The sequence below is a fragment of the Silurus aristotelis genome (genome assembly GCF_946808225.1).
Source record: "Silurus aristotelis genome assembly, chromosome: 12".
Classification (NCBI taxonomy): Eukaryota; Metazoa; Chordata; class Actinopteri; order Siluriformes; family Siluridae; genus Silurus; species Silurus aristotelis.
Genome location: NC_139585.1, coordinates 17,587,376 through 17,611,569, shown reverse-complemented (window position 1 = coordinate 17,611,569; position 24,194 = coordinate 17,587,376). Strand labels below are relative to the sequence as shown.

At 38.3% G+C, this 24,194-nt stretch overlaps 3 protein-coding genes across 15 annotated transcripts in view; 2 read left to right on the top strand and 1 right to left on the bottom strand.

Moving 5' to 3' along the window:
- The window catches only part of tnrc6ba (trinucleotide repeat containing adaptor 6Ba), a 15,810-nt gene extending 11,904 nt beyond the window's left edge, over positions 1-3,906 (bottom strand). For all 11 annotated transcript variants that reach the window (XM_083556324.1, XM_083556328.1, XM_083556330.1 and 8 more), the window contains exons 1-5: positions 3,625-3,906; positions 2,528-2,615; positions 2,113-2,134; positions 1,487-1,837; positions 1-1,378 (exon numbers count right to left, since the gene is read on the bottom strand). The exon at positions 1-1,378 is cut by the window's left edge and continues 1,385 nt beyond it. In XM_083556324.1, coding sequence (XP_083412450.1) covers positions 1-1,378; positions 1,487-1,837; positions 2,113-2,134; positions 2,528-2,584 — 1,808 coding nt within the window. In that variant the 5' untranslated portion in view covers positions 2,585-2,615; positions 3,625-3,906. The remainder of the gene's footprint in view (positions 1,379-1,486; positions 1,838-2,112; positions 2,135-2,527; positions 2,616-3,624) is intronic.
- Positions 2,829-10,676, top strand: LOC310734402 (putative endonuclease 4). Of its 3 annotated transcripts, none has more exons than XM_083556335.1 (8): positions 2,829-3,037; positions 5,470-5,780; positions 5,854-6,063; positions 8,536-8,715; positions 8,843-8,974; positions 9,076-9,180; positions 9,325-9,454; positions 9,543-10,676. In XM_083556335.1, exons 2-8 carry the CDS (start codon positions 5,606-5,608, stop codon positions 9,598-9,600), a joined length of 990 nt encoding a protein of 329 aa, XP_083412461.1. In that variant the 5' UTR covers positions 2,829-3,037; positions 5,470-5,605; the 3' UTR covers positions 9,601-10,676. The 3 variants fall into 3 exon arrangements, with proteins under 3 accessions (XP_083412461.1, XP_083412462.1, XP_083412463.1); XM_083556336.1 differs by lacking the exon at positions 2,829-3,037 and adding an exon at positions 4,521-4,571; XM_083556337.1 differs by lacking the exons at positions 2,829-3,037; positions 9,543-10,676 and having other exon boundaries at positions 5,476-5,780; positions 9,318-9,454.
- A 6,191-nt stretch (positions 10,677-16,867) lies between these two features.
- cdc42ep1a (CDC42 effector protein (Rho GTPase binding) 1a) lies at positions 16,868-23,742 on the top strand. The gene is made up of 3 exons (XM_083555867.1): positions 16,868-17,110; positions 19,138-21,528; positions 22,777-23,742. The coding sequence occupies exons 2-3, from the start codon at positions 21,075-21,077 to the stop codon at positions 23,382-23,384; spliced, it is 1,062 nt and encodes a 353-aa protein (XP_083411993.1). The 5' UTR covers positions 16,868-17,110; positions 19,138-21,074; the 3' UTR covers positions 23,385-23,742.
- Positions 23,743-24,194: the final 452 nt, after the last annotated feature.

The following is a 24,194-nucleotide window of genomic DNA, read 5'->3' as shown; positions in this document are numbered from 1 at the left end:
TGGTGGCCATGGTGCTGATTGCCATTTTTTGAATTTCCCCCACCACTGGAGGATGAGGTACCTCCTCCACCCCTGGTTCCCTGCCCTCCCCACTCATTGGTTTCTCCTGTTCCTCCATCTCCTGAACCTTTCTGATTGTCCCAAGCTCTTGTCATAGTAGAAGTTGTGGAGGAAGAAACTGATGGGTTTCCAGCACTACCGCCACTGGTGCTGCTGTTACTGCTTGAGCCATCCCCATTTCCCCCACTTGGATTGCCAACACTACTAGAATTACCCCAATCACCAACTCCACCGTTCCATGCTCCCTGAGATCCAGTGCGCAATGTACTCACACCCACAGGTCCTCCTCTTTCATCCTGTCCACTGAACCCCCATGAGTTTCCCCCATTTCCCCCATCGGCAGATACAGAACTACCACCAGCTCCACCCTCCCATGCATCAGTTCGTGAGGCACCCGTTTTGGAATTTGCAGGAAAAGGCTGAGCTCTCCAAGTGGATGAAGTGGAAGAAGATGATGATGATGATGATGATGCAGAATGACCCCCTCCCCCAGTACTTCCACAGTCCCCATCACCTCCATCCATCAATGCTGTGTTTTTTGGTCCTGCTCCTGGCTCCAGTGCTGTACCACCCCATTCTCTACTGGATGGATCTACGTCTTTATATTGCATTTGGTGAAGTTGGTGCTGATGAGAGGCTTGATTCACAGAAATAGAGTTGTTGGCAGACAATGATGTTGAGCTTTGGAGAGAAGTGGAGCCACCCTCTGTTGCAGCTGCCCCAGCCCCATCTGGTACCAGGGCTGGCCAAGCAGAGGGGTTAGCATTAGGGTTAAAGTTGGCACCTGGAAACCCACAGTTGACACCAATGGAGCACTCAGTCCCTGAAAGAGGGGAGGCTTTGGATACGGAGGGCAATGATCCTGCTGCTACTGAATTTCCAACTGTGGCTCCCTGGGACCCCCAAACAACACTACTAGGCTGCATACATTCATTGGTTGAACAGGAGGATGTGGGTGGGGAGGGGCTACTAAAACTGCCACCTTTTCCGCCTTCATTTACTCCTCCCACAATTTTCAGTTGTTGCCTTTCACCCCATGAGGCACTACAGTTTGGCATTCCATTGCCATCTGCACCTCCAGAAACGGCTTTATCTCCTGTTCTGGCTCCATCCCCAGCAGCAATACTAGGCCATTCCTCTAAGTCTGACCCATCCACTATCACCTTATCCCTGCCCTGAGAGAGGGGTTGGCTACCAGAGCTAACCCCCCACATGGAATTTGCATAATTTGTAGTAGTAGAAGAAGCAGCGATTGATGAGGAGGATGATGTGTGGGGCAGAGAGGAAGCAGCTGAACCTGCAGAACCCAAGCTGGTATCTGTAAAATATAGAAATATATAACAACCAGATCATATAGTTACTCCTTTAAAGCCACGTAATAATTTAATCAAAGTCTTATTATGTAAACCAAATCAAAGATTGTTACCTGAGGCAGTGGCCACTGTTGCACTGGGGCTATCCCCCCCACTGTTGCCTCCTCCCAGCAGCATGGAGGACAATGGTGGCTGGCCCCTCTTCAGTAGCACTTTGTGGTCCTGCTGGCAACGGAATCGAGGGGGCACTTCACGGGGCATGTAGCGCTGTGGGGCCTGGGTACTGGGGGAGGGCTGTCCGTTGGCCACCGCCGACCGCTTAGCATTGTTCCCACCCTGAGGGGGGGCACCAGCAGCCGGGGTGGCAGTGGAGGATGTTGTAGAAGAGATAGGGCCAGGGCTGGAAGAGACCGAGCTGGGGACCGCAGGAGATTGGGCAGATGGGGTCTTGGTCAGTTCTGGCACTGTCATGAAAAAAAAAAATCATTCAGAGAAGAAAATTGCATTTAATTAAACAAAACTTGAATGAAATCAAATGAAACCAAAACCAGAACACCACAAAAGACTAACAAATAATGTAACAGTAAAGCAACACCACTTAGCAACAAAGCAACACCACTAAAGCAACAAATTCAAACAAGAAACTATCCACAAATAAATAAATAAAATGTATAAATAACACAAAATGAAGCCTCGTGGACACACCAAGTTTAGTGCATTATAGAAGATAGAATATTACCTTTGTTTTTTTGCTCGACCACCTGAAATGTAAAAAGTACATCATCAACGAAGTGAACTAGCAAACAGCCATATTTAATTCAATATTTATAGATTAATTTGAGATACATACCAAGCTTAACTATTGTGGTGAAAGTGAGCAGATTTTTATTTAAACTTTATGAAAGTATTATGTGTGTCTGCCTTGTGTAACAAAGGATTTTACTCTTAACTTGACAAGTTTATTAACATGGAGTAAGAGCCTTCTATAACATAAGCAGTGTCACGTGCAATAACAGCCACTAACATTCCTCATAGAGATCCTTTAACAGTAAATAAACGTATAGCTGTTAGATGAAAATCAAATCAGGTTCTCTGTGCCAGCTTGTAACTCAAAATACCTGCTTCCTATCTAAGATCGATAACATCATCTTTACCTTCTGCGAGGTTTCCCTTTTCCGTTTATCTTCCTTCTTCCTTTTCTTGTCTTCCATGAACTGCTGTTCCCTTTCCAGACACTCCTTTCTAGTAGAATAAAAGCACTGCAATGATGAAAACTACTATAAAAAGTTATATGTGAATATATAAGATAAAAAAAAATTTCATTTGGGCAAATGAAAGGCCCAGACCATTTGAATGCGGGGAAAAATGCCCAGCATGTTAATAGTGTCGAAAGTGAAACAAGTGTGTTGACTAATAATGCTCGACATAGCTGGCACTCCATTCACCACCCGCCCATTTCCTTTTCAGCATTTCTGTGCAACAGATAGTGCGCAGCTTTCAGCCAAACACCACCGTCGCGGCCTCACCACCATCACATTTGGCGGAATTTGAAAACGTCTAAAAGCAAAACGTATAACGCATATAAACTATTTCACCTCCGAAATCTCCCCCAGACAATGAGCTGAAATCCAACCCTCTGAGCTTAACAACTAAAGCAGCATCAGGTATGATCACGTCCAACAGCTAATCCACCCGAGGCCTATCGAGGAAGAAATATCAACTTCATTGACGACGGAAGCGCATGTAAAAGCTCAACCAGTCCGAGCAACCTGCACCGAATGACCAGTCAAATACAGCAGCCAGACATCCATCCAGACAGACAGACAGACAGACAGACACACACACACACACACACACCGAGTGGAATTAAGCAAAACTCCCGCTAGCTTTTTACGCTAGCCGGCTAGCCAAATATTTACGGCTTCGCTGTCAAACAAACGCGTTCAAACTGTGCATCATCCCGGCTCTCAACCCGCCGCTAAACACACATTTTGTGCAAAACGACCTGCTAATAGTGCAGTCGGGTTTTATATTTTATAGTCTGAGCTGGGAAGGTCGGTAAAAAAATTAGCTTGGCTAGCCAACTACGCTAACGGTGGACGGACTAGCTGTCGCTCGTGCCGTGGGTTCGGAGAGGCTTGTAAACATGTTTAATAATGCATCAGCCTTCAAATGCACAATAAACGCCGCTCATCTAACAAACAGCAACCTGACGAGTCATCCGCCATAAAATATATAAAGAAGCACTTACCCCAGGAATTACATGAAATGTAGCTAGAAAGATAGCTACTGCTAAAGTGCTTCAGTGCGAAATTGTAAATTTTGAGGCATTCGAGGCGATTTGAAATCCAACACACTCCATTAAAAGTACCCAGCGACGCGGCTAATCGTGGAAACAAGTCCTTCAGGGTGCTCTTTGTAACTCTACAATGCGATCATGTAAACGAAGGAACGAGCAAACTGGTTTTTAAAGCGCTGTAAAGTCAGTCGGTTGACGGTCGGCCATTTTACTGCTTGGCTATGAATTGTGTGTGAGCAGCGCTCGGTCGGAAGGGGGGGTTAGCGAAGGGAAAATGTTGACCTTCAGTATTAAAAGTCCACAGATCGCGACTGACCAAGAATGACCTGAACCCCTGGGTTTTTTTTTCGCGGTCTCTCTCTTTTATTCACCGATTATATGCACAAAAGTCTAATCCTTTCACACTGACACCGACAACAGGTTACACGTTCTCCTACCGTCTCTATTCAAACAATGACGTCATATTTTGAAATCCATTCGCTACGATGAAAAGCTATTGAGGGGAAAATACGATAAAATAACGCCAGGATTGTTCGCCTCTCTGTCTGTCTAAATCAAATTTTAGTAGTAATTATTAGTAGTAATTAGTAATTTATTATCAAATTTATATTTATGTATGTAAGTATAAAGTTGAATTTTTCATACGAAAGAATGTTTTTTTTTGCTTACAGTACACACACACACACACACACACCATATATATATATATATATATATATATATATATATATATATATATATATATATATATATATATATATATATATCTTAGGCATGTGACCACGCCCATCTCGTCACCATTAGCTCCCCGCCCATATATGAGAGTAGAGGGGCGTGGTTTCACACATACACAGGTTGGTCTGATGCTCAGGACGCAATACAAACTATGATCTATTACCGTAAGAGTAATAAAAACTTTTCCGTTTTTATATTTCACATATTCAACACTAATGCATTCCAAATATTTTATTTTCAAATGTGTGGGAATACATGGATTTAGCGCATTGCTAAGTGATAATGTAGCTAGCGTACTGATAGCACTTTATTTAATATTTGGTTCCTGTAAAAGTGACTGTAATATTGTGAATACTGTGTATGTATAAAATTATTACAAATCATGAATCAATTAGATTTTATTATATAGCTAAGCGTGGTATTTTGTTGTTGTTGTTGTTGATTGTTTTTGTTCAAATCCTCCAAATCGACCCCTACGAGCTTGTGTTTGAACAAAGTACACACATCATAAGTTGTCTGGTTATATAGCAGAGATGCACAGATAAACATTTTTCTACGAAGGGACTAAATCAAACATGATTTAGGGCTGTGAGCAGAAAAAAAAATATTTTACATTATACTAATCATTATATTAAAATAAAAGTGGCAATAGTTCCTCTCATTTATGATAATATTTTAATAATTAAATAAATACAGATAGTAGTCGACTTAGTAAACCGGTCGTAACACGAATTGGTCGTAAGTAGAGTAGGCTATATGTACATCACTGTGAAATAATGCCGGAAGCTGGTACGCACTGTCGTACGCCGCGGCTAGCGATTGTGGTCGTAAAGTCGAATGGTCGCAAGTTGCATATGTCGTAAATCGACGACTACTTGTATAAAACATGACTTTGTAATCTGCTTGACTAATGCAGCACATTTTTAGTACAATGAGAAACAATTCAGTTTATTCCACAATAGAGTTCTAAACCTATTCTTTGACATCTAATGAGAGACACGAAGATTGCCCTTATTTTTCAAACGTTTTCCAAATGGCATTTTTTTTTCTTTTTCCCCAAAGGTCATCACAGGCCAACGTTGGACTTTGGGAATCTTTACTATACAATAACAAAACCTATATACCTTGTTGCATATTTCAAATAGGCAAGCAATCAAGGTGCTGGTTGTCCTCATCAGGTAACTAACTTGAGAAAGAGATGGAGTCACATAAAAGAGGAGAGAAGAGGAGAAAAGCTAGAAATCCAGTAAAAAATGAGGAAATTGAAGAATTAGATGAACAACCAGGATGCAGTACTGAAGAAGTGGTGAGGGGAAAGAAAGGAAGAACTAAAGCACAAAAAAAGTACATTGGTGCTCATGTCTCTATAGCAGGTAAGGCACTTAGAGCACATTTTAATCTAAAGTAAAAGTAGAAGAAATATAATAAACCCCTTATATTTTAAAGGAGGCATATGGAAAGCAGTTGAAGCAAGTGTGGACTTGGGGGGTCACAGTTTTGGATTATTTTTGGGTTCCCAACGTTCATGGCAAAGACCAGCCCTTGATCAATCTGCTGCAGTGAAATTCCAGCAGGCGTGTTCTCAACACGGCTTTGACCCAGCCCACATTCTGCCACATGGATCTTACCTGATGAACTGTGGCTCTCCCAAGGAAGGTCTGTCTACCACATGAACATATACCCCCTAAAAACATATCTGGGGTAAAGTTGCACTCTGACCGAAATCAAGATTTTAATGTTTAATTTAATTTTAATAATTTAATGTTTTAATGTTTCAGGTCATCAAACTAAATTAAACATTAGTTAAAGAGAACACAACATGCAGTTTTTAAATGAAGGTTTTTATTATTGAGGGAAAACAAATTCCATATGGCCCTGTGTGAAAAAGTGTTTGCCCTCTAAACCTAATAATAGGTTTTGCCACCCTTAGCAGCAACAACTGCAATCAAGCGTTTGCGATAACTTGCAATGAGTGTTACAGCACTGTGGAGGAATTTTGGTCACTCATTTATGCAGAAATGTTGTAATTTAGCCACATAGGAGGGTTTTCAAGCATGAACCGCCTTTTTAAGGTCATGCCACAGTATCTCAATAGGATTCAGGTCAGGACTTTGACTAGGCCACTTCAAAGTCTTCATCTCGTTTTTCTTCAGCCATTTAGAGGTAGACTTACTGGTGTGTTTTGGATAATTGTCCTGCTGCAGAACCCGAGTTCACTTAAGCTTGAGGTCATAAACAGATGGCCGGACATTCTCCTTCAGTATTTTTTGATAAACAGCAGAATTCATGGTTCCATTTTTCACAGCAATTCTTTCAGGTCCTGAAGCACCAAAACAGCCCCAGACCATCAGACTACCACCACCATATTTTACTGTCAGTATGATGTTCTTTTTCTGAAATGCGGTGTTACTTTTACGCCAGACGTAATGGGACACACATCTTTCAAAAAGTTACACTTTTGTCTCGTCAGTCCACAGAGTATTTTCCCAAAAGTCTTGGGGATCATCAAGATGTTTTCTGGCAAAACCTTTTTGCTCATCAGAGGTTTTTGACTTGGAACTCTGCCATGCAGACCATTTTTGCCCAGTCTCTTTCTTATGGTGGAGTCATGAACACTGACCTTAACTGAGGCAAGGGAGGCCTTTAGTTCTTTGGATGTTGTTGTGGGGTCTTTTGTGACCTCTTGGATGAGTCGTCGCTGTGCTCTTGGGGTAATTTTGGTCAAACTGCCACACCTAGGAAGGTTTCGCCACTGTTCCATATTTTTGCCATTTGTGAATAATGGCTCTCACTGTGGTTTGCTGGAGCCCCAAAGCTTTGGAAATGGCTTTATAACTTTTTCCAGACTGATAGATCCCAATTACTTTCTTGTTTGTTTGTTTGTTTGTTTGTTTGTTTGTTTGTTTGTTTGTCCACATGCTGTCTAGCTTTTGGGGATCTTTTTGTCTACTTTACTTTGTCAGGCAGGTCCTATTTAAGAGATTTCTTGATTGTGAACAGGTGTGGCAGTAATCGGGCCTGGGTGTGGCTAGAGAAATTGAACTCAGGTGTGATAAACCACAAAACCAGTTTTTAAGTGAGTTTTTCTTCAATAATAAAAACCTTCATTTAAAAACGGCATTTTGTGTATACTTGTGTTATCTTTCACTAATCTTTACATTAGTTTGATGATCTGAAACATTAAGTGTGACAACCATGCAAAAAAAAAAAAAGATATCAGGAAGGGGCAAACACTTTTTACACCACTGTATTTCACCAGTGTTTCTTAAGTGCAGGTTACAATATCTGTGTAAAAACTTAACAACAGCAGAGATGGCAAAAGTACACATCCTCCACTCAAGTAGAAGTAAAGATACTCGTTTTAAAAGAGTCTGGTAAAAGTTGAAGTAGTGACTACACTTTTTCACTCAAGTTAAAGAAAAGAAGTTTGGGCTCTTGCATGTACTTAAGTAAATTACAACTAGTAGCTATTACTACGATATGTTTTAGTGTCATGCTGGTAACTGGACCTCACATCATATTAATATATTAATACAAAATAATAAAAAATGTTGTTATCGAATGAATGTATCCAGGCTAAACCATCACCATATAGAACACAAGCAGAGAAAAGATGATGATGATCAGGGGATCATGAATGTCTCTGTTCTGAGTTATGTTTACATCACTGACTCCCTCTGTCTCATCCATGTTAACCCCATACTTCCTGTTGCCTTCTGCCCTACTCGTTGTTAGCTTCGTATACTATCTTATGTCTGTGGTGTGTGATAACCAGGAATTTATACACCAGTGGTAGATCGAAAAAGCTGCAGAGTGACAAGAAATAGATTGATGGGCTGAAAACGGCATGCAGTGAGAAGGAAAAATATTTATCCATAATAGATTAAACCTAAAGTAACGAGTCTGGTTTGATAATGTAAGAAGTAGAAAGTACAGATATTTGCGTAAAAAAATGTAATGAGTGAAAGTTAAAAGTTGTCAGAAAAAATAAATAGTAACGTAGAAAGTAGAAATAAGAGAAAAATCAACTTAAGTACAGTAACCAAGTATTTTTACTTCATTATTTTCCACCTCTGAACAACAGGATAAAAAAATTTGCAATTGGTTGTGCTTTTTCTTACATCTCAGATATATTTGCTAAGAGCCAAGACATGTTGGTTGATGAACTCAGTCGCTGCAGTGTTTTGGGCCTCACTCAGTTCAACTTCCATCCTGGGGCCACCTTGGGCTCCAGCAAAGAGCAGTGCATTGAGAGGATCGCTCAAGCTATAAACCATGCTCACCAGCAAATACCTGCAGTCTGTACTGGTAAGCTCATTAACCACACAAACTACATGAATAGATTTGTTTTTGATAAACTGGTCCATACATTTTATTTTATTTGTTTTAATTTTGGCAATGCTCTCTTTTACTCTGTTTTGCAACTTCCCACCAGTACTTGAAAATATGAGTGGACAGGGAAGTACTGTGGGTGGGGAGTTTAATGAGTTGAAGAGCATAATTGACCATGTTCGAGATAAGTCACGTGTTGGAGTATGTCTAGACACGTGCCATGCATTTGCAGCAGGTGAGGTGTTGAGAAATAAATATTTATCTAATGTTTCAGTTTCAATCCAATTGGCTCACATCATTTCAAATGTTGTGAGGAAACCTGACTTGTCTTTGCAGGTTATGACATTTCTTCAGCAGGAGGAGTGAAGTCTGTGCTTGATGAATTCGACCGGGTGGTTGGATTGCACTACCTGAGAGCAGTTCATCTCAATGACTCAAAAGGTGTCTTTCTGAAATAGAACATTTATCATTTGCCAGTGGTTAACTAGTTGTCTAGTTATTCCTTTTAAATACACTCTTCATGCATGTAGCAAAACTACTTGTGAATGCATTTGTATTGCTATATTGTATCACTTGAGTTTTCAGGTAAATTGGGCTGCCATTTGGATCGCCATGAGGACATTGGCCGTGGACAGATTGGCATCTCTGCTTTTCGAAACATTGTAAATGAGCCTCGACTCGACAACATCCCTCTCATTCTTGAGACACCTGGCCGGTAATTGTAATTACATTAATAATTTAATGATCAAACATATTCAATTCAAAGAGTAGTTATTTGTATTTGTATGTGTCCTGTTCCACAGCCCAGGTTTCGAATATGCTGAGCAAATAGAACTCCTGTATTCTTTATGTGAGGACTAGAATTCATGGAGCCTCTTCACACATTCATGAAGCCTATTCGCAGCTATAAACACTGTGTTCTGTTTGGTTCACTTTACATATTGTACATTTCATACAGACAAAAACCAAATCAGTTGGATTTATATAATCTGTTAAATATTCAGTGTAAGTGAATGTTAACAGATTCCAGCAGAGGGAGCTGTAAACAAGACAAAGTGACAGTGAGCTGAAACCCCCACAGTAAATCCTATAATATGTCTGGGTTTGCATTTCTGCTTTAATATTGTACTTTCATATGGTTAGAACAAAAATCTATTAATCATTTTCTGTTAGTTATGTTAACGTCATTCATAATATTCTTCCTCTTTTGTCTGTTAATGCTTGTTCTTTGCATTCACTGTTAGTGGGAAATACCCCGTTTTTTCATTTTCTTCTTATCCCTGGCCAAGTTTCTAAAACGTTAGCTCATTTAAAGCTGTTCACATGGAGAAAGCAGCTCACCAGACCACACGGACACCGCTAGCCTGCAATAAACACTATTTCTGTTATTGCCCCAGGAACAATCACAGCTCAGTTCATGCAAAGCTGATATGGCATATAGCTTTGACAGCTAATTAAAAGGTATTAGTTGTAGAAGTTGTGGTTCTTCTTGAAGGCACTGAAAGAAGGGGTTTAATGTACATTTTGACAGGAAGGGAAAGGTGCCTTGGTTAGGAATGTTTCTCCAATTCAGTGCCAGCCTACAGGAAATGCCAGTCACACACAAATCTGTTGTAACAGCCTCAGTGTCTGGTTTGGATCATTGGGCTACAGAAAATCGGTAGAGTCTATAAAAGTTACACTGCTTGGCTTTATTTAGCCTATGTCAGACATGAGGGTTCTTTGACAAATGTAAATGAACACATGAATGCAAATTTAATGTTATATGTAAAAGGTTTTCTCTGACTAATGAATTCCAAAAGAGTTTTGAATGGAATTTTACAAGGCCTTTGCTTATTTTGTGATAAATAAAAAAGTAAAATACTTTCAAGTAATTACTTTTTAATTGCTTTTTCTTTTAAACATACATGAATAAAGCAAAACTATAATTAAAACCATCCTTGGCAAACAATGTATAATGAATTTTCAAATTGTCAAATGAGGACAAACCACTTGAGTATACAGTGTGTTAAATAGAAGTGGAGCTTATGCACACAGTTAGAACAGATACTTATGATGCTTCATAAGTGGTTAACCTAAATTTAATACACAAACAGTTCTGCAAACTGCTGAAAGATTTTATGGAAAAATGTCCATTAGATGGTAACTTTAATTTGACTAAAATGAACAGCTTTAGTATAATTTAAAGCTTAGCTGGATATGAGTGCAGGGTGGAGGACTGAATCAAACACTGTTTTTCTTATTATGGCAGGAGGGAGGGTGCATGCACCAGTCAGAGGATTCAAATGGAAATACTACGCTACTGTCATGTTAGTGTTTTTGCTCAATTGGCAATTCATATACACATTAACAGGTGACTTAATTAACAGCACAAAGGTTTGTGCACAAAGATTAACATATCATCAGAAAACCTAAGGCTCATTTGATTTGGGCAGGTTATTTAAAAATAAGCACAAAAGCAGCATGTTGGGTACAATCCAAAACTTTATGTGTAACAGATTCGTCTTAGAGACTGAGATGGTCCACATGCTGCACAACAAAATCAGATGCGTAGATCTCTCTGTGCCCAAAAATCAAGCAATGAAGTAAACAGTCAGCAAACGTGGCTGTATAAGGCCTTCTATTCCTTTCAACTCCTGCCCTTGACCAAGGAATGTTCCAGAGAGTGGTGGCTGGGAACGAGGCCGCGCAGCCTCAGACAGGCCATCACACGCAGCAGCCGCAGGCTCCAGTCCGATCTCTGAATCCTGCTGATTTGCTGCTAAGCATTCAACAGCCTGAAAGACTAAATCTGTCTTTATAAATGCTCTGTTCTTTGTGTGGAAAAACGAACCCAAGAAACACCACAGTGTTATATTAGAGAGTGATAGCGTGTATTTTACAATGTTTGTAATTTGTTTTGCTTGTATGTGCATGAGAGTATTTATATTTGTCCACAACAAATAGCTACACTGAAGTTTCATATTATATCTCCTGGTTTTCAGATCACACTTGCTGAGTTAAGGAATACTGATACTGATGCCTTTACTTTATGAAAAACAGAAATTACTGAGTGTTCCAGGCTATTTCTACTCTTACATCAGCTGTCACAAACATGCACACACAAGATTTAGATTGCACTGCCTATAACAGTCCAGAGTTAATTATGCTAAGATGTGTAACTTTAGATACAGTATATAATTGTAGAAGAGCAGGAATTTGAGTTTAGATGATGTAAACAATCATTTTCTCCACCCAGTGGCTGGTGTGGATATTTAGAAGAAGATAGGATTAACTTTCTCCTTCTTTAACAAATGCATACTCACTGGTCCTTTTATTAGGAACACCATACTAATATTGCTATTAATATATACTTATAGTTTGTCAGAGCAAAGATTTCATAAGGTATTTCAGGGTGACTCTGGCCCATGTTGGCATGATCACATCTCATAATTACTGCAGATTTGTCTGCTACATATTCATGCTTCAAATCTCCCACAGTTCTATTGGGTTCACATCTGGTGACTAAGAAGGCAACTGAAGTACAACATTATTATGTTCATGGATCCAATTTTGAGAAGTTTTGAGACTTTAGTTCCATGGCATGTTATCATGCCGTATGTAGTAATTATAGTATGGGTTATTACCATAATATAGAAGCACATACTCAGCATGAGTATGCAGGCTGTGTCATTCAAACAATGATTGACTGAAATTATAGAGCACAATATGTGTCAAGAAAACAGTTCCCAAACAATTACACCATTTCTAAACTCTTAAGACAAAGTAGGTTGGAGTCCATGGAATACAAAATTCCAGTTGAATACCTGATACCTGCAAAGCACAACAAAAATAAAGAAACTCAAGAAGGACCCAAAGACATGTTTCGAGTGCCTAAATGTCCAGTTTTATTGTACTTGTGCCCACTGTAGTCTTAGACTTATTTTCTTGGCTCACAGGAGTGGAACCCAATGTGTCTTCTGCTGTTGCAGCCCATCCACCTCAAGGTTTGATTCGCTCTGCACTCTGGGATGTTCTTTTGCTCACTATGGTTGTAAAGAATGTTTTTTGAATTGCCCCAGCCTCCCTGCAGCTCAAACTAGTCAGGCAATTCTTCTCCGAGCTCTTTCATCAAAAATGCGTTTTTGCCTGCAGAGAAAGAGAAGAAAGGACATTTTGTCTGTGTAAGGATAGGCATGGAGCACAGTTATTAATAGGCCAAAAAGTCATAATACATCATTCCTCACAGCTCTGGAGATACAGAACTTTGACCATATTTTTTTTCATATTTTTTATTTTACACTGATCATTAAGTAGACAAATAACATAAGATCTTCACCCCAGTGTTATTGCATCAACAGATTCAGGATTAGGGAGATGTCCAGCTTTGTCCATAGGATAAGTAGCCAATTCAAATCCCATCCTGAATGGCCACAACCTTCAACCAGAGCTACTTGGATACAAGCTGAATAGCAGAGGCTGCTGGAGCCCCACTGTTCTTCATTTTAAAAAAAGAATAAAAAAAACTCATCTCGTTTTTTTTTTTCCATATTGGAAGACGCCAGCCATGACTCTTTAGTCGAATGTTTATGTAATATGTGTGCATGTGCCGCTTTTCCTGTTGGAGCCTCACACCAGCAAGGGCCTAGCCTCGCTATTGTCTATTGTCCACCAACTGAGCCTTGCTTCCTGACAGGCTAGAATTCACGGAAATGGGAATGCAGTCCAAACACATTCCTTGAGTTACACCCCTACCCCTGTCTCATTGCACCCCACCATCCAAGAAGCATAGTGCTCAAAGAGGGTTCACTCCCAACAGGATGTTAATTAGAGACATGCTCTTCAGGAAGTCAGGGAGGGAGCAGGTGGAAATGGGGACAGATAGACTGAGGATTCACTTCTCAAGCACATAAGCCTTTACTGATGTCTGCTCATTATTTTTGGTTTAAATTAGACACTTTCATTGTTGAAAAGTCTTAAAGTCTAACAATTCCATCCTCCCCACATCAACTGGTTTTACCACTTTCCTTCTCTGATGGAAACATCTGGCTTTTATAATCCAAATGTACACTGCTCTCCAGTTGCTAATGGAACTTAAATAGGAGGCCTGGCATAACAATTAAACAAATATTTGCTTTTTATGGGAAAATTCATGAAGGGGAATATGAAACAAAGATTTATGTTAGTTGTTTCTCTTAAAGCCAGAAGGTGATTGATCATTACAATCAATTAAAAACACAAGCATTAATGTCAACATTCCTAAAAATTTCTAATGGACCATGGTGCCCATGCATTACACACATACACCCACAGCAGATACGTTTTGCTATATATGCTGTACTCTAAACTAAAAAGGAAATGTGGATCAGGAAACAGCCTTTAAAAACACAAGTCTGCTAAGATTTTCAGCAAGCTAATAATTCACAACAATGACCCCAAAGCCATCTTTCATTTTACAGCCTGCAAACAATGAGCAGTCCTGAATATGTGCTGAATATGTTAAACCTGAAACAAAAGAGGTAAACATTGCAAACATAATATTTAAATATGATTTTGTAGCCGTACATGCAACATTTCTACAGAGAAAATATTATTATATAATAATTATATAACATCTTGAATTTTGGTATGCTATTTGTTTTTTTTTTCCTTCATTTAAGTTGCACATAAACTGTGGCCTTGTAAACACTAAAGTGGTTTGAAATATATGAAAGCAATTTATTGCACAGCCTTTTTTCCTTTGGGAAAAATATCGGTTGGCAACCTAACCCAAGTTACAATCCCCCTACCCCTTGCCCTTCCGATATCTCTTTTCCTGTGTTTTAAATTTATGACTTCATAATAAATCAGTTTCTGTCTAATTAAGACATACATGCTACTCATGCAAATATCCTGAATGTAACATTTTTAAGGAGCACAACCTAATTTCAATATGTACGGTCTACCAGTTTAAACCTAGTTGTAAGCCAGATGCACAGTAGTACTTACATGTACATTTAAGAACACAGATTTAATGTTTCCACTAATGCACAGCCTTTAGTGTCCTTTATGATTTGAGCAGTTGTTTTCTTACTTGCTACAGTAATGGTTCTCTCATCATACTCAGGAAATGATACCATGATCCATATCTGCACAAAGAAATGCGGGTATAGTCTAAACACAGAGAGAGCACAGAGACACAGTCTCGCCTGGTGTATAGTCACCAGGCATGGATGTCAGCCATATTCACACAAACATCTGAAGCAGCTTTATTATCGCCCTAGTTACTGATCAAGAGGCAACACAGAGTGGAAGAGGGTCAGACAAAGCATCAGTAACTGGAGAAAAGAACAAAGCAGACAAACAAACTCAGCATAAGGCAATAAAATGTTTGAATACATTAAGTACTGGCTTTTTAAAACATAAGGGACACAGCATTTAACCAAGGCAAGAACCAAATGCAGACATTATACACAGAAAAATTAATTGTTTTCTCAAAGGCCTTTTTTACAATATGAAAAAACAGTTGCAAGCATGCTTTAATGACTTTATATGTGTTTGAGAGTTTTTCAAGTGAACTGTGGCATTATAAAGTTCAGCATGCAGTGTTTGTTGTCCCAATCCTCATTACAAAGTAATGCTGCACAGAGTCAGCCCCAGGACATCCATCAACCTTGAGCTTAATAAACATTTCCATGATAAGCAAAAAGTTCAACACTGGATTGGTTCCCTTTTGGCTCCCTTCACAGCACAGGAATCACAGCTAAGGGGCCTGAATACCAGCGGTTTCTGTGTGAGGGGACTGCAAAGAAAAAAACCTAAGAAAAAAGTTATTCAAAAGAATAAATTAGTGCAATGACCAGTGTTTAAGTAATAATTCCTGGCTGTTTAATTATTTGTAAAAGCTCAGCAAATGGAAAAACATCCTTTAATTATGGAGGAATTAAAGACAAATTATAGAAGCACATTAAATGAGATCTGTGAGGACCAAGAAAGACACATGGATGGATCCTTGAACTTGTGAAAAAGGAAGAAAGAATAAAGGGTAAGATTGATTGTGGAAAAGTCAAATGTGTAGAGCACAAAGGCTAAAATGTAATCTGGCCTCCCTTTGGGGACCAACATCTGAACCTTTTCCAAAAGCTACACACTTTTTCTTAGCAAATAGCTGGCATGCTTGAAGGGAAGCATTTTTACTATTAGAAGCTCTAGTATAGGCTGCTTCAGTGAACATAAATAACAAACACAAATCCTGTGATTCATACAGAATTGAATCCACTGATTGTACAGATATCATTATCTCGTTACTTTGCATGAATCATCATCAACAACCACAACAAAAATCCCTTAGGAAAAGGTATTGAACTAAACCACGATTTAACATTTTAGCTTGTGTTCATGTATCTGTTGTAGTAAAACCAATCTTCCTGTGGATAAGTTTGAAAGATATAAACTGTCCCAAATAAATCACTGTGAAAAACCTATATCTAAATTTTAATTATGATAACAATGTTAGTTTAATGTAAGGAAGAGTATAGGCAAGGTTTTATACTCTTATAATCTTTCATTAACATTCAGAAAGATTCTCTTGGACAATTAAAAATGGTTCTGAATAAAACTTTACCCTCTCCCTATAAGAAAGAGTTCAAACTAGAACCTTTTTAGAAATCTGGTGAAAAATGTTGGGAAAAAAACAATCAATTTGGAAACTGCAAATAGACAGATATAAAGAGGCTTGACTGATATAATCTCATTCTATAGTTTATACTGTAAATGTAACATAGATTTTACTGTATTGTATTTTAGGATATTGATATTGGCTGATACTAAAGGTTTCAGTGTGGAAAAGTATAAAGTGGTATTAAGCCATTCAAGAAAAAACTCCTATAGGGAAAAAAGATTTCCATTTTGAGATTAAATCACTCATCAACTTAATCTGGCAAAAATAATTTACTAGAATGGACATTTAAAAAAACCTGAAATTTAAACTGAATTATAAACTTGTCGAAACTTTTACTGAACTCTTTAGATGTTAAGTTAACACTTGTAGGGGTTTATGGACAAACTGATACTGAGCTGCTGCAGTCTGTTGCTAAAATAAGGGATTTTCCTCAGTCCCAGATAAAATCCCACCCCTTTTGTCCATAGTCCAAATACACCCACTAGTTGAGCAGCAGACTGCTGCCTGTAATGCTGTGTGTGTGTGTGTGTGTGTGTGTGTGTGTGTGTGTGCGTGCGTGTGTGCGTGTGTGAGAATCGAATTGCTAGTGGTGTATGCTGCCCATGTTCACCAGAGCAGAGGCTGCCTTAGTGTGGAAAAGTTACAGACGTAAAGCTCCAGACTGGAATATACCAAAAACATGGAATAAAATCTAATCAAATCCTAAAAGTCTAATGAACTATTCTTTATCAGGTAAGTTGCCATAGATAATTAAGATACCTATTTTATTAATTAAATAATGCTGTACTAATTTTTTACAGTATTTGGCATGGTTCAGAGGAAGTCTGTAATAGTATATAATCTGCAAAAAAATCTGTCTTAAAACACAATCAAAAAGATTTATGTTGATTTTTAGGTTGCTACTCAATAATAAATGTGTAATATGCTTCCTAATCTCTTCCATGAACTGATCTATAATTTTCTCTCTTACATGCTATTGTCATACTGTAAAAAAAAAAAAAAAAAAAATCTATATGAACTAGTAAGCCTGGTTACAATTTTAGGGTTGCACAACATATTATTGGTTAATCACTGTTGTTGAAATACAATACTTTTGCAATGGCAGTATTGCAGGAGGCCTCAGTGTGTGAAAGATCCCATATGGGATTTCCCATTGTGTGAATCCTGACCCATTTCAATGTGAATCTGTGTGAGTTGTTATTAGTCATTGCATTGTGCCATTATGTCAGATAGTCGTTGCAGTATTCACTTTTAACATTGCTATTTCCTCCACCAATGTGCTGGGTGGCATGTGCACACCACTTTTTTACACTGACTTGTAGCAGTTTCCATACATTTTTGTTTCATTAATTTAAGTTATGAAGAAAATAATTACAGAAGAAAAAATTGATTATATAATTTATTAATTGAACAAATCATTAAAGAGAACTTTTTATACATGCAAACTAATAAATTGTTCTGCTTGAGATTGAAAAAATATATATTTTTGGTCCTCGATTCAATATCAAATGAATATAATATAATTAAAATAGTATTCTATTTGTATTATAGAATCTTTTAATAGTTTAATATAAAAAACAACAACGGGCATTACATATTTCATTTCAATCTACCAACTAAAGAAGCATTAAGAAGGACAGTATATACTGATCATTTAATATATTTTAATATATTTTTAGAGATGCATATTATATGGGGTATCTGTGCAGACGTAACCATTTCCTGTTAGTTATTTTGTTAAAAAAATGTGCTAGGTTAGAAAACAAGCCTATTTATGAATAAAAGGTCTCATTAAAAGGGTAGTGAAAACAATACATCCATTTTCGGACAGTGAGGCATTTAATGTAGTGATATGCTAAATTGATTTAGACTCTTTAGTCATTGTAAAAATGTGCCTTGTTTTTGGCGCCAGTCTATTCATTGAAATCAAAGTGACTAAGAGGGCAAGAGACATAGGTCAGTGCATGAAGATAAATGAGTCATTCTTTTGCATGTTTGTCCACCTGGTCAACTCAGTTACAAAGTAACATGGCCCCCATGAGAGAGTATGTGTGTTATTTGTAGAGTTAAGGAAGAAAAGAGACAAAAGGAAATTATGTAGTTTGGAGTACAGTATAGAAAAAATAGAGATAAGCCTAAAGTACCAGTAATGTAAATCATTTAATTGCCAGTTAATAGGATTGTGTTTATCAGGTCAGAGGATATATTTGCATCAATCTAATATCCATACACTGGCAGCTTCGTGTTTCTTTTTTTGGAGAGAATGAGCAGACAAACTAAAATCTGTTTCTAATCTTCAATGTAGACACTCTTCAGTCTAGTGATATTATTCTTAGGAATGTGTTCACACACACACACACACGGGTCCCATTATTCTTTGGTTTCAGAAGTTTACGTGCATCTCCCTAATGTATCCACTTTCCATCTGGTTTCTAGAGCACAACTGGTCCTGTATGGTCTCAATTTTTGAATGTATTGCATCATGAGGTTTATGAGGTGCATGAATTTTGCAACCTATGTGGCATCTATTCACTTCATGTCACCTCAGTGCCCACTGGCAGTAACTCCAACAGTAAAAATCCTTATTTGGTATTCACATTTTACTTTTTAATTTAAAAAGTACATGAGCAATAGCACAAATTCTATGTGTAACTTGCACATACATCACTCTGAAACATAATAATGAACATTAATTTTGTTGCTTAGATTATAACCGTTGTATTTCACAAGAATCTTTCTTCTATTCTATTTTATTGCAGGACAGTGATTTTCAAGTCACCCCTCCACACAGCCATAAAGCCAAATGGATTGAAGGAGCCAGAGGGCTTTGAAGAGGGGAGATACCTGACAAACAGCTGATCTCTGCCTGACTCTTGTGCAGATTATTACTCTTATTTCTTTGTGTCCCAAAGTATTTTTTTAACTAATGGTCTGGCATTTGTGAAGAGCAGACAAGTGAATCTGTAAATTTTGGAGCAGTGTATCAAGAAAAGAACAGAACATGGTGAAAATAAACCTCTGGTTATGGCTCGAAGAGTAATAAAGAAGACTAGGGTGGTCTGGACTCAGTGTGTTGTGCTGGCCCAGTCTTGAGAACATACATCGGCAAGAGACAGGACAAAGGTTACTGAGTGGATCAGGATTAAGGAAATACACAGTCTGACTAATTAGGCATGAATATTATTTCTTTATTAAAAAAAAAAAAAGAAACATTTTAATAATTTCATACAGATGTTATGCTCTGGCTCAGTTGCATTTTAATGCTTCACTGCTTTGTTAGGATTCATGCCTATGGGTGGATAAGACAAGGGGTTTCCATGGACAACAGCATAGATTCTTTGTTAATCCAGACTTGAATTATACTTAGTATACCGCAAACAGAAGGATTGTTGAGTACTTCAGGCTAAATAGAACAGCATACCTGTAACCAAGCTGAGCTGTTCTCCATATGAGGACATGAGACCTACGGCTAAGCAGGAAAAGAAAAACTTACTGCTCTTAAAAGAGAAGTCTGTTAAAATAAAACACCAACAAATGGTGCATGGGCAAGAACAAACTAAAGGCTGGTTGGAAGTTGACGTCATGCATTTGGAGCACTGTAATAACTCATTAATGGAGTCAAACTAACGTGTGGGAAGCCAGTCTCAGTGGAAAGCTCATAAAATAGACAGGCCTGTAAATGTGTCCTACTTTGTCAAAATATTTAAAAAACAATGACCATTACAAATTCCATATCAAGCTAACAACAGAAGAACATTAAAGCAGGCAGTGAATTTTAAGGCTGTGAGTAAGTGTTTTTTGATGTGATTCAGCTCCTCTTATTGGTTTTGATGTTAAATATTCACAAACAGGGTCTGGACATTGTAAATATAATTTTTTTAAAAGGCCTTTGCATACATATTGTAAATTAATGACCAGGACACTGTCCAGTTCTCCCTTTGACTTAAGGTCCTTGAACGAGAAGTTGCATTTTTGGTGGAAGAGAAGTGGACTTTAGCCTGGAGGATTTGGCACAGAATGTAACTTAGTTTTCAGAGCATAAAATCAGGAGAAACATGCAATTATTTGTGTAGCCAAGCGCTACCCACTCATACCACATGCACCACGTCACTTTCTTTTTTTGCGAAAACGAAGTTTGCAGATATTTTCTTAACATTTGATCTTCCTCAACTCGCAGAAACGGAAAGTTTCAAACTCACGAATGGAATATATGGATCCAATCCTAAACCACAAAGATCTCTGCAGCCGAAGTTGGATTTATTTCTGAACTTGTGTTTTCTAAACCAAAAACCCAAAACAACTGTGCATCCCAGTTTCTCTGACCACATACGCATCTGAGGTTTCCAGGAATGGGGGGCATGAGTATTTTCATCTCACATTATCTCAGTGCATACATTTTGGATATGGACAGAAACCAGGGGCAAAAAAATCTTTGTGTGCATACTTATGGAAAATCTGCTCTAAGGAACATTTAACTCAAACTGCATTTTTTTTTATAGAATCCCTAAGCTATGCATCATTTTGCATGAATGGTAATGTGTGGATAATTTCCTGTCGAGCTAGGCCAGATTTTTTAACTGCATAGGACACGCAAAAAACTCACTGGAGCACCAAGTATTTTAGTTGGAATACTAACAATCTGAGATCTTGTTGTGTTTTCCTGTGGTTTTATTGTAAGCTCTGAAAAACAGCAGTCATGAACTTGGGCAAATTGTCTGGGCTGAAGAGCCTGGTTTCTCACTCCTCAGGGAGGCGGCGCTTTAAGGGTGATCTGACTCCAGATATGATTAGCCCTCCGCTGGGAGACTTCCGCCACACCATGCATGTGGGCCGTGGGGGAGATGTATTTGGCGACACCTCCTTCCTCAGTAATCATGGTGGTGCAGGAAACAACAGTGATGGAGACTCAATCACTGCCTCAGAGAAGAGCGAGGGCTTCTTCTCTCGCACTTTACGGCATGTCCGCAAAACTCCAGATCGGCCGAGAGGGGGTTCCAGAGACCTGTCCCCTCCACCTCCACCCATCTCCCCCATCATAAAAAATGCAATCTCCCTCCCTCGCTTGGATATGGATTCCCCCAATGGCTGCCCGGTGAAAGTGCTGTTTCCCAGCACACCCAAACAACCTGAAGACAGCACTTACTCATATGGTAAGATCAATATACGTCACACCAGGGCCCCATTTGTCAAATGCTTCATAAAGTTAACATGCTTTATATGCTGCAATGCTATTGAAAAACTCAAAACCCAGTTGTTTTGTTGAAACATATTTCACAATGACATTGGAACTAATGCTGAAACTGATTTTTTTGTTTTCAAATATTTGTAGCTTGATTATTTATCTAATTTAACCAAAATTGGTGTATTCCAGTGCCCAAAATGTTTATGGTGATTTTTGTCCTTCCATCATTTCACTCAGCAGAAGTAATGCTAAAACTTGTTGCAAAATACTGTAGCAAAGGCCAGACACTTAGTGTCTAAATTCCAATGTTATGATATACACACCTCAGCTACACCTCTTTGTCTGACCTACCTGGCCTTCATCAGATAAACAGGTACAACTGAGTGCCCCCAGAAAAAGGCAGTTTGCTATCTAATGTCCCAATGCTGCTGTTAAGTTACTATGTTTTTTTTTTTTATCATGAACTTTATCAAGAGATTCTAATCTGATGGGGATTCTGCACACTGAGTTCTCACTCTCTAATTCTTCTAAAGAAATACCAGAAGTGTTAATAAGAGAACAATTTAACAAAAGAGACTGTCTAATGACTGTCATAGTAGATGTGTTGAATGTTTTAGCAAACAATTTACGGTCCAAATTTCAAGTTATGCTTTCCTTTTTTATTTGGAATCTGATACTTAAATCTGACATACTTCAATGCACATGAATCTTAGTGTTTATGTGCTACAATCAAAAATTTGCTAAATTAACCTTAAACCTAAAATAAAGCTCTAAAACATTGTGATGATAAGTCCTCTTTTTCTGTTAGAATGAGTGTTTAGTGTGACATTTGCTATAATAAATGATGATGATCTTTGTGCTGCACTACTTTTGGGAAGCTCGGCCCATTCAAGTCACATTGTATTTAAATTTGTAATTGTATTTAACTTAAAATTCTATACACCTGATGGGCATTTCCGTTAGCTTTTCCTTAATTTGTATAATGAGTTCACATGGAATAATAATTAAACCGTTACTTATGCTAACCAAATTAGATGTTCATTTAGTTTAATTTGTTGAGAGTCCAGTACTGTATAAAAAATAAAGTATAGCATAAAGTCATTTACTCCTTAGTGCCATCTTCTGGAAAAAGGAGAAATAAAATTCATATAGAGAAGTTTTGCACTTTTGCTCATGCCAATTCCCACATCTCTCTGCTTTTTCTACCTGTCTATAGGTCTGGAGTCTGGTTTTGTCACATTGCCCAGGCTGTCACGCTCAGAGAGGCCTGTGCAAAGCGCAACTCCTTCATCTTGCTCTGCTGAGTTAAATATTGGCTCTCTCGCAAATTTGCCGCACACCCTCACCGTCCCAGAATCCCTTAGCCCCTCTGATTCCATGACCTCCTTCACTGTCGACCTCGGCCCTTCGCTCATGTCAGAAGTTTTTGCCATGTTTGATAGGCCCAGCGCTGAAACCAATTGCAACCATGAAGTGGAGTGCAAACCTGAGCCATGGGCCAATAATGACACTGCAATGACTTCAGACACCAAAACCTCTTTGGTGGATTCACTTTTGAGAGAGGATTCAGAGGGCCGGAGTCATCTTTATGGAGTAGAGTGGGGGAGTGGGGATGTGATGAATGGGAAATCCCTGAAACCGGTTATGGTTGGTGATCTTGTGCGCTCCTACACTGCTGAGGAACACGGCATGGAGGCTAAAAGGTTCCAGGAGGCTGCAGATGTGCTGGCCAGACATTATGGCAGTGAAACAAACAGGAAAACTGACACTCAGAGAAGACAACCTTACACTTGCCCTGATGAGGAGGAAGAGATCAAGGTCTAGGCCTGAAAGACAAACAACCACAAGCTATACATTTCTCATGTGCCAAATGGGGCAGAGGTTTATAAAAATATGAAAATTGTAAGAGAACAAAAACAAACAAACAAACAAACAAACAAACAAACAAAACACTAATAACCAAGCTTCTCTCTTACTTTATGTTTGTAATCTTTTGAAATAAGAGCAGCACAGGACATGAAGGTGTAAAATGCAGATTAATGATACTGAATTCTTTGGTAATGTGTCACTGTGGAAGGTTTTTGATGTGTCTGCTGGATGCTTTATTATGTTTTTAGCTTAGATGTGGAAATGAAATCTGTAATATGAGTGTTTGTGACAATCAATGAACAAATTGACCTCATCGCTCTTGTTTTCCTATATTTGAATAGTCCAAACAGGACAAATCCTGTTAAGGCAGCATTCTGCCTGTGCATAAACAGTTACACCGACAGTATATACATTAAGCAATATGTTCAACAAAATGAACTAGTGGTACAGTATATAGAATATTTACGCCAGCTGTTTGTTTGTTTCATGATTTTACTACACATAATTCTCCGTGTATACTCTGTGGCTCTAATTGCCCACGTTATACATAAGCTTTATTACAGACTTTGTAAACATTATTTTATGTGGGAAAACAGATGTCATATTATTATGAAATGCATAAAAGTACTCATATGCAGTTTAATACTCTGATATATGAAAAATACTGACAAGGCAAAAATTCTATTTAATAGTACTGCATTCTTTCAGTTCATAATTTTGTTTATTAATCATTAAATATCCTATGAATTAAAAAACACTCGACAG

Coding starts and splice junctions, on each gene's coding strand:
- LOC310734402 (XM_083556335.1), top strand. CDS start 5,606: ATGGAGTCACATAAAAGAGGAGAGAAGAGGAGAAAAGCTAGAAATCCA. Junction 6,064..8,535: donor CTGTGGCTCTCCCAAGGAAG/GTCTGTCTACCA, acceptor CTTACATCTCAG/ATATATTTGCTAAGAGCCAA. Junction 8,716..8,842: donor AATACCTGCAGTCTGTACTG/GTAAGCTCATTA, acceptor ACTTCCCACCAG/TACTTGAAAATATGAGTGGA.
- cdc42ep1a (XM_083555867.1), top strand. CDS start 21,075: ATGAACTTGGGCAAATTGTCTGGGCTGAAGAGCCTGGTTTCTCACTCC. Junction 21,529..22,776: donor AGACAGCACTTACTCATATG/GTAAGATCAATA, acceptor ACCTGTCTATAG/GTCTGGAGTCTGGTTTTGTC.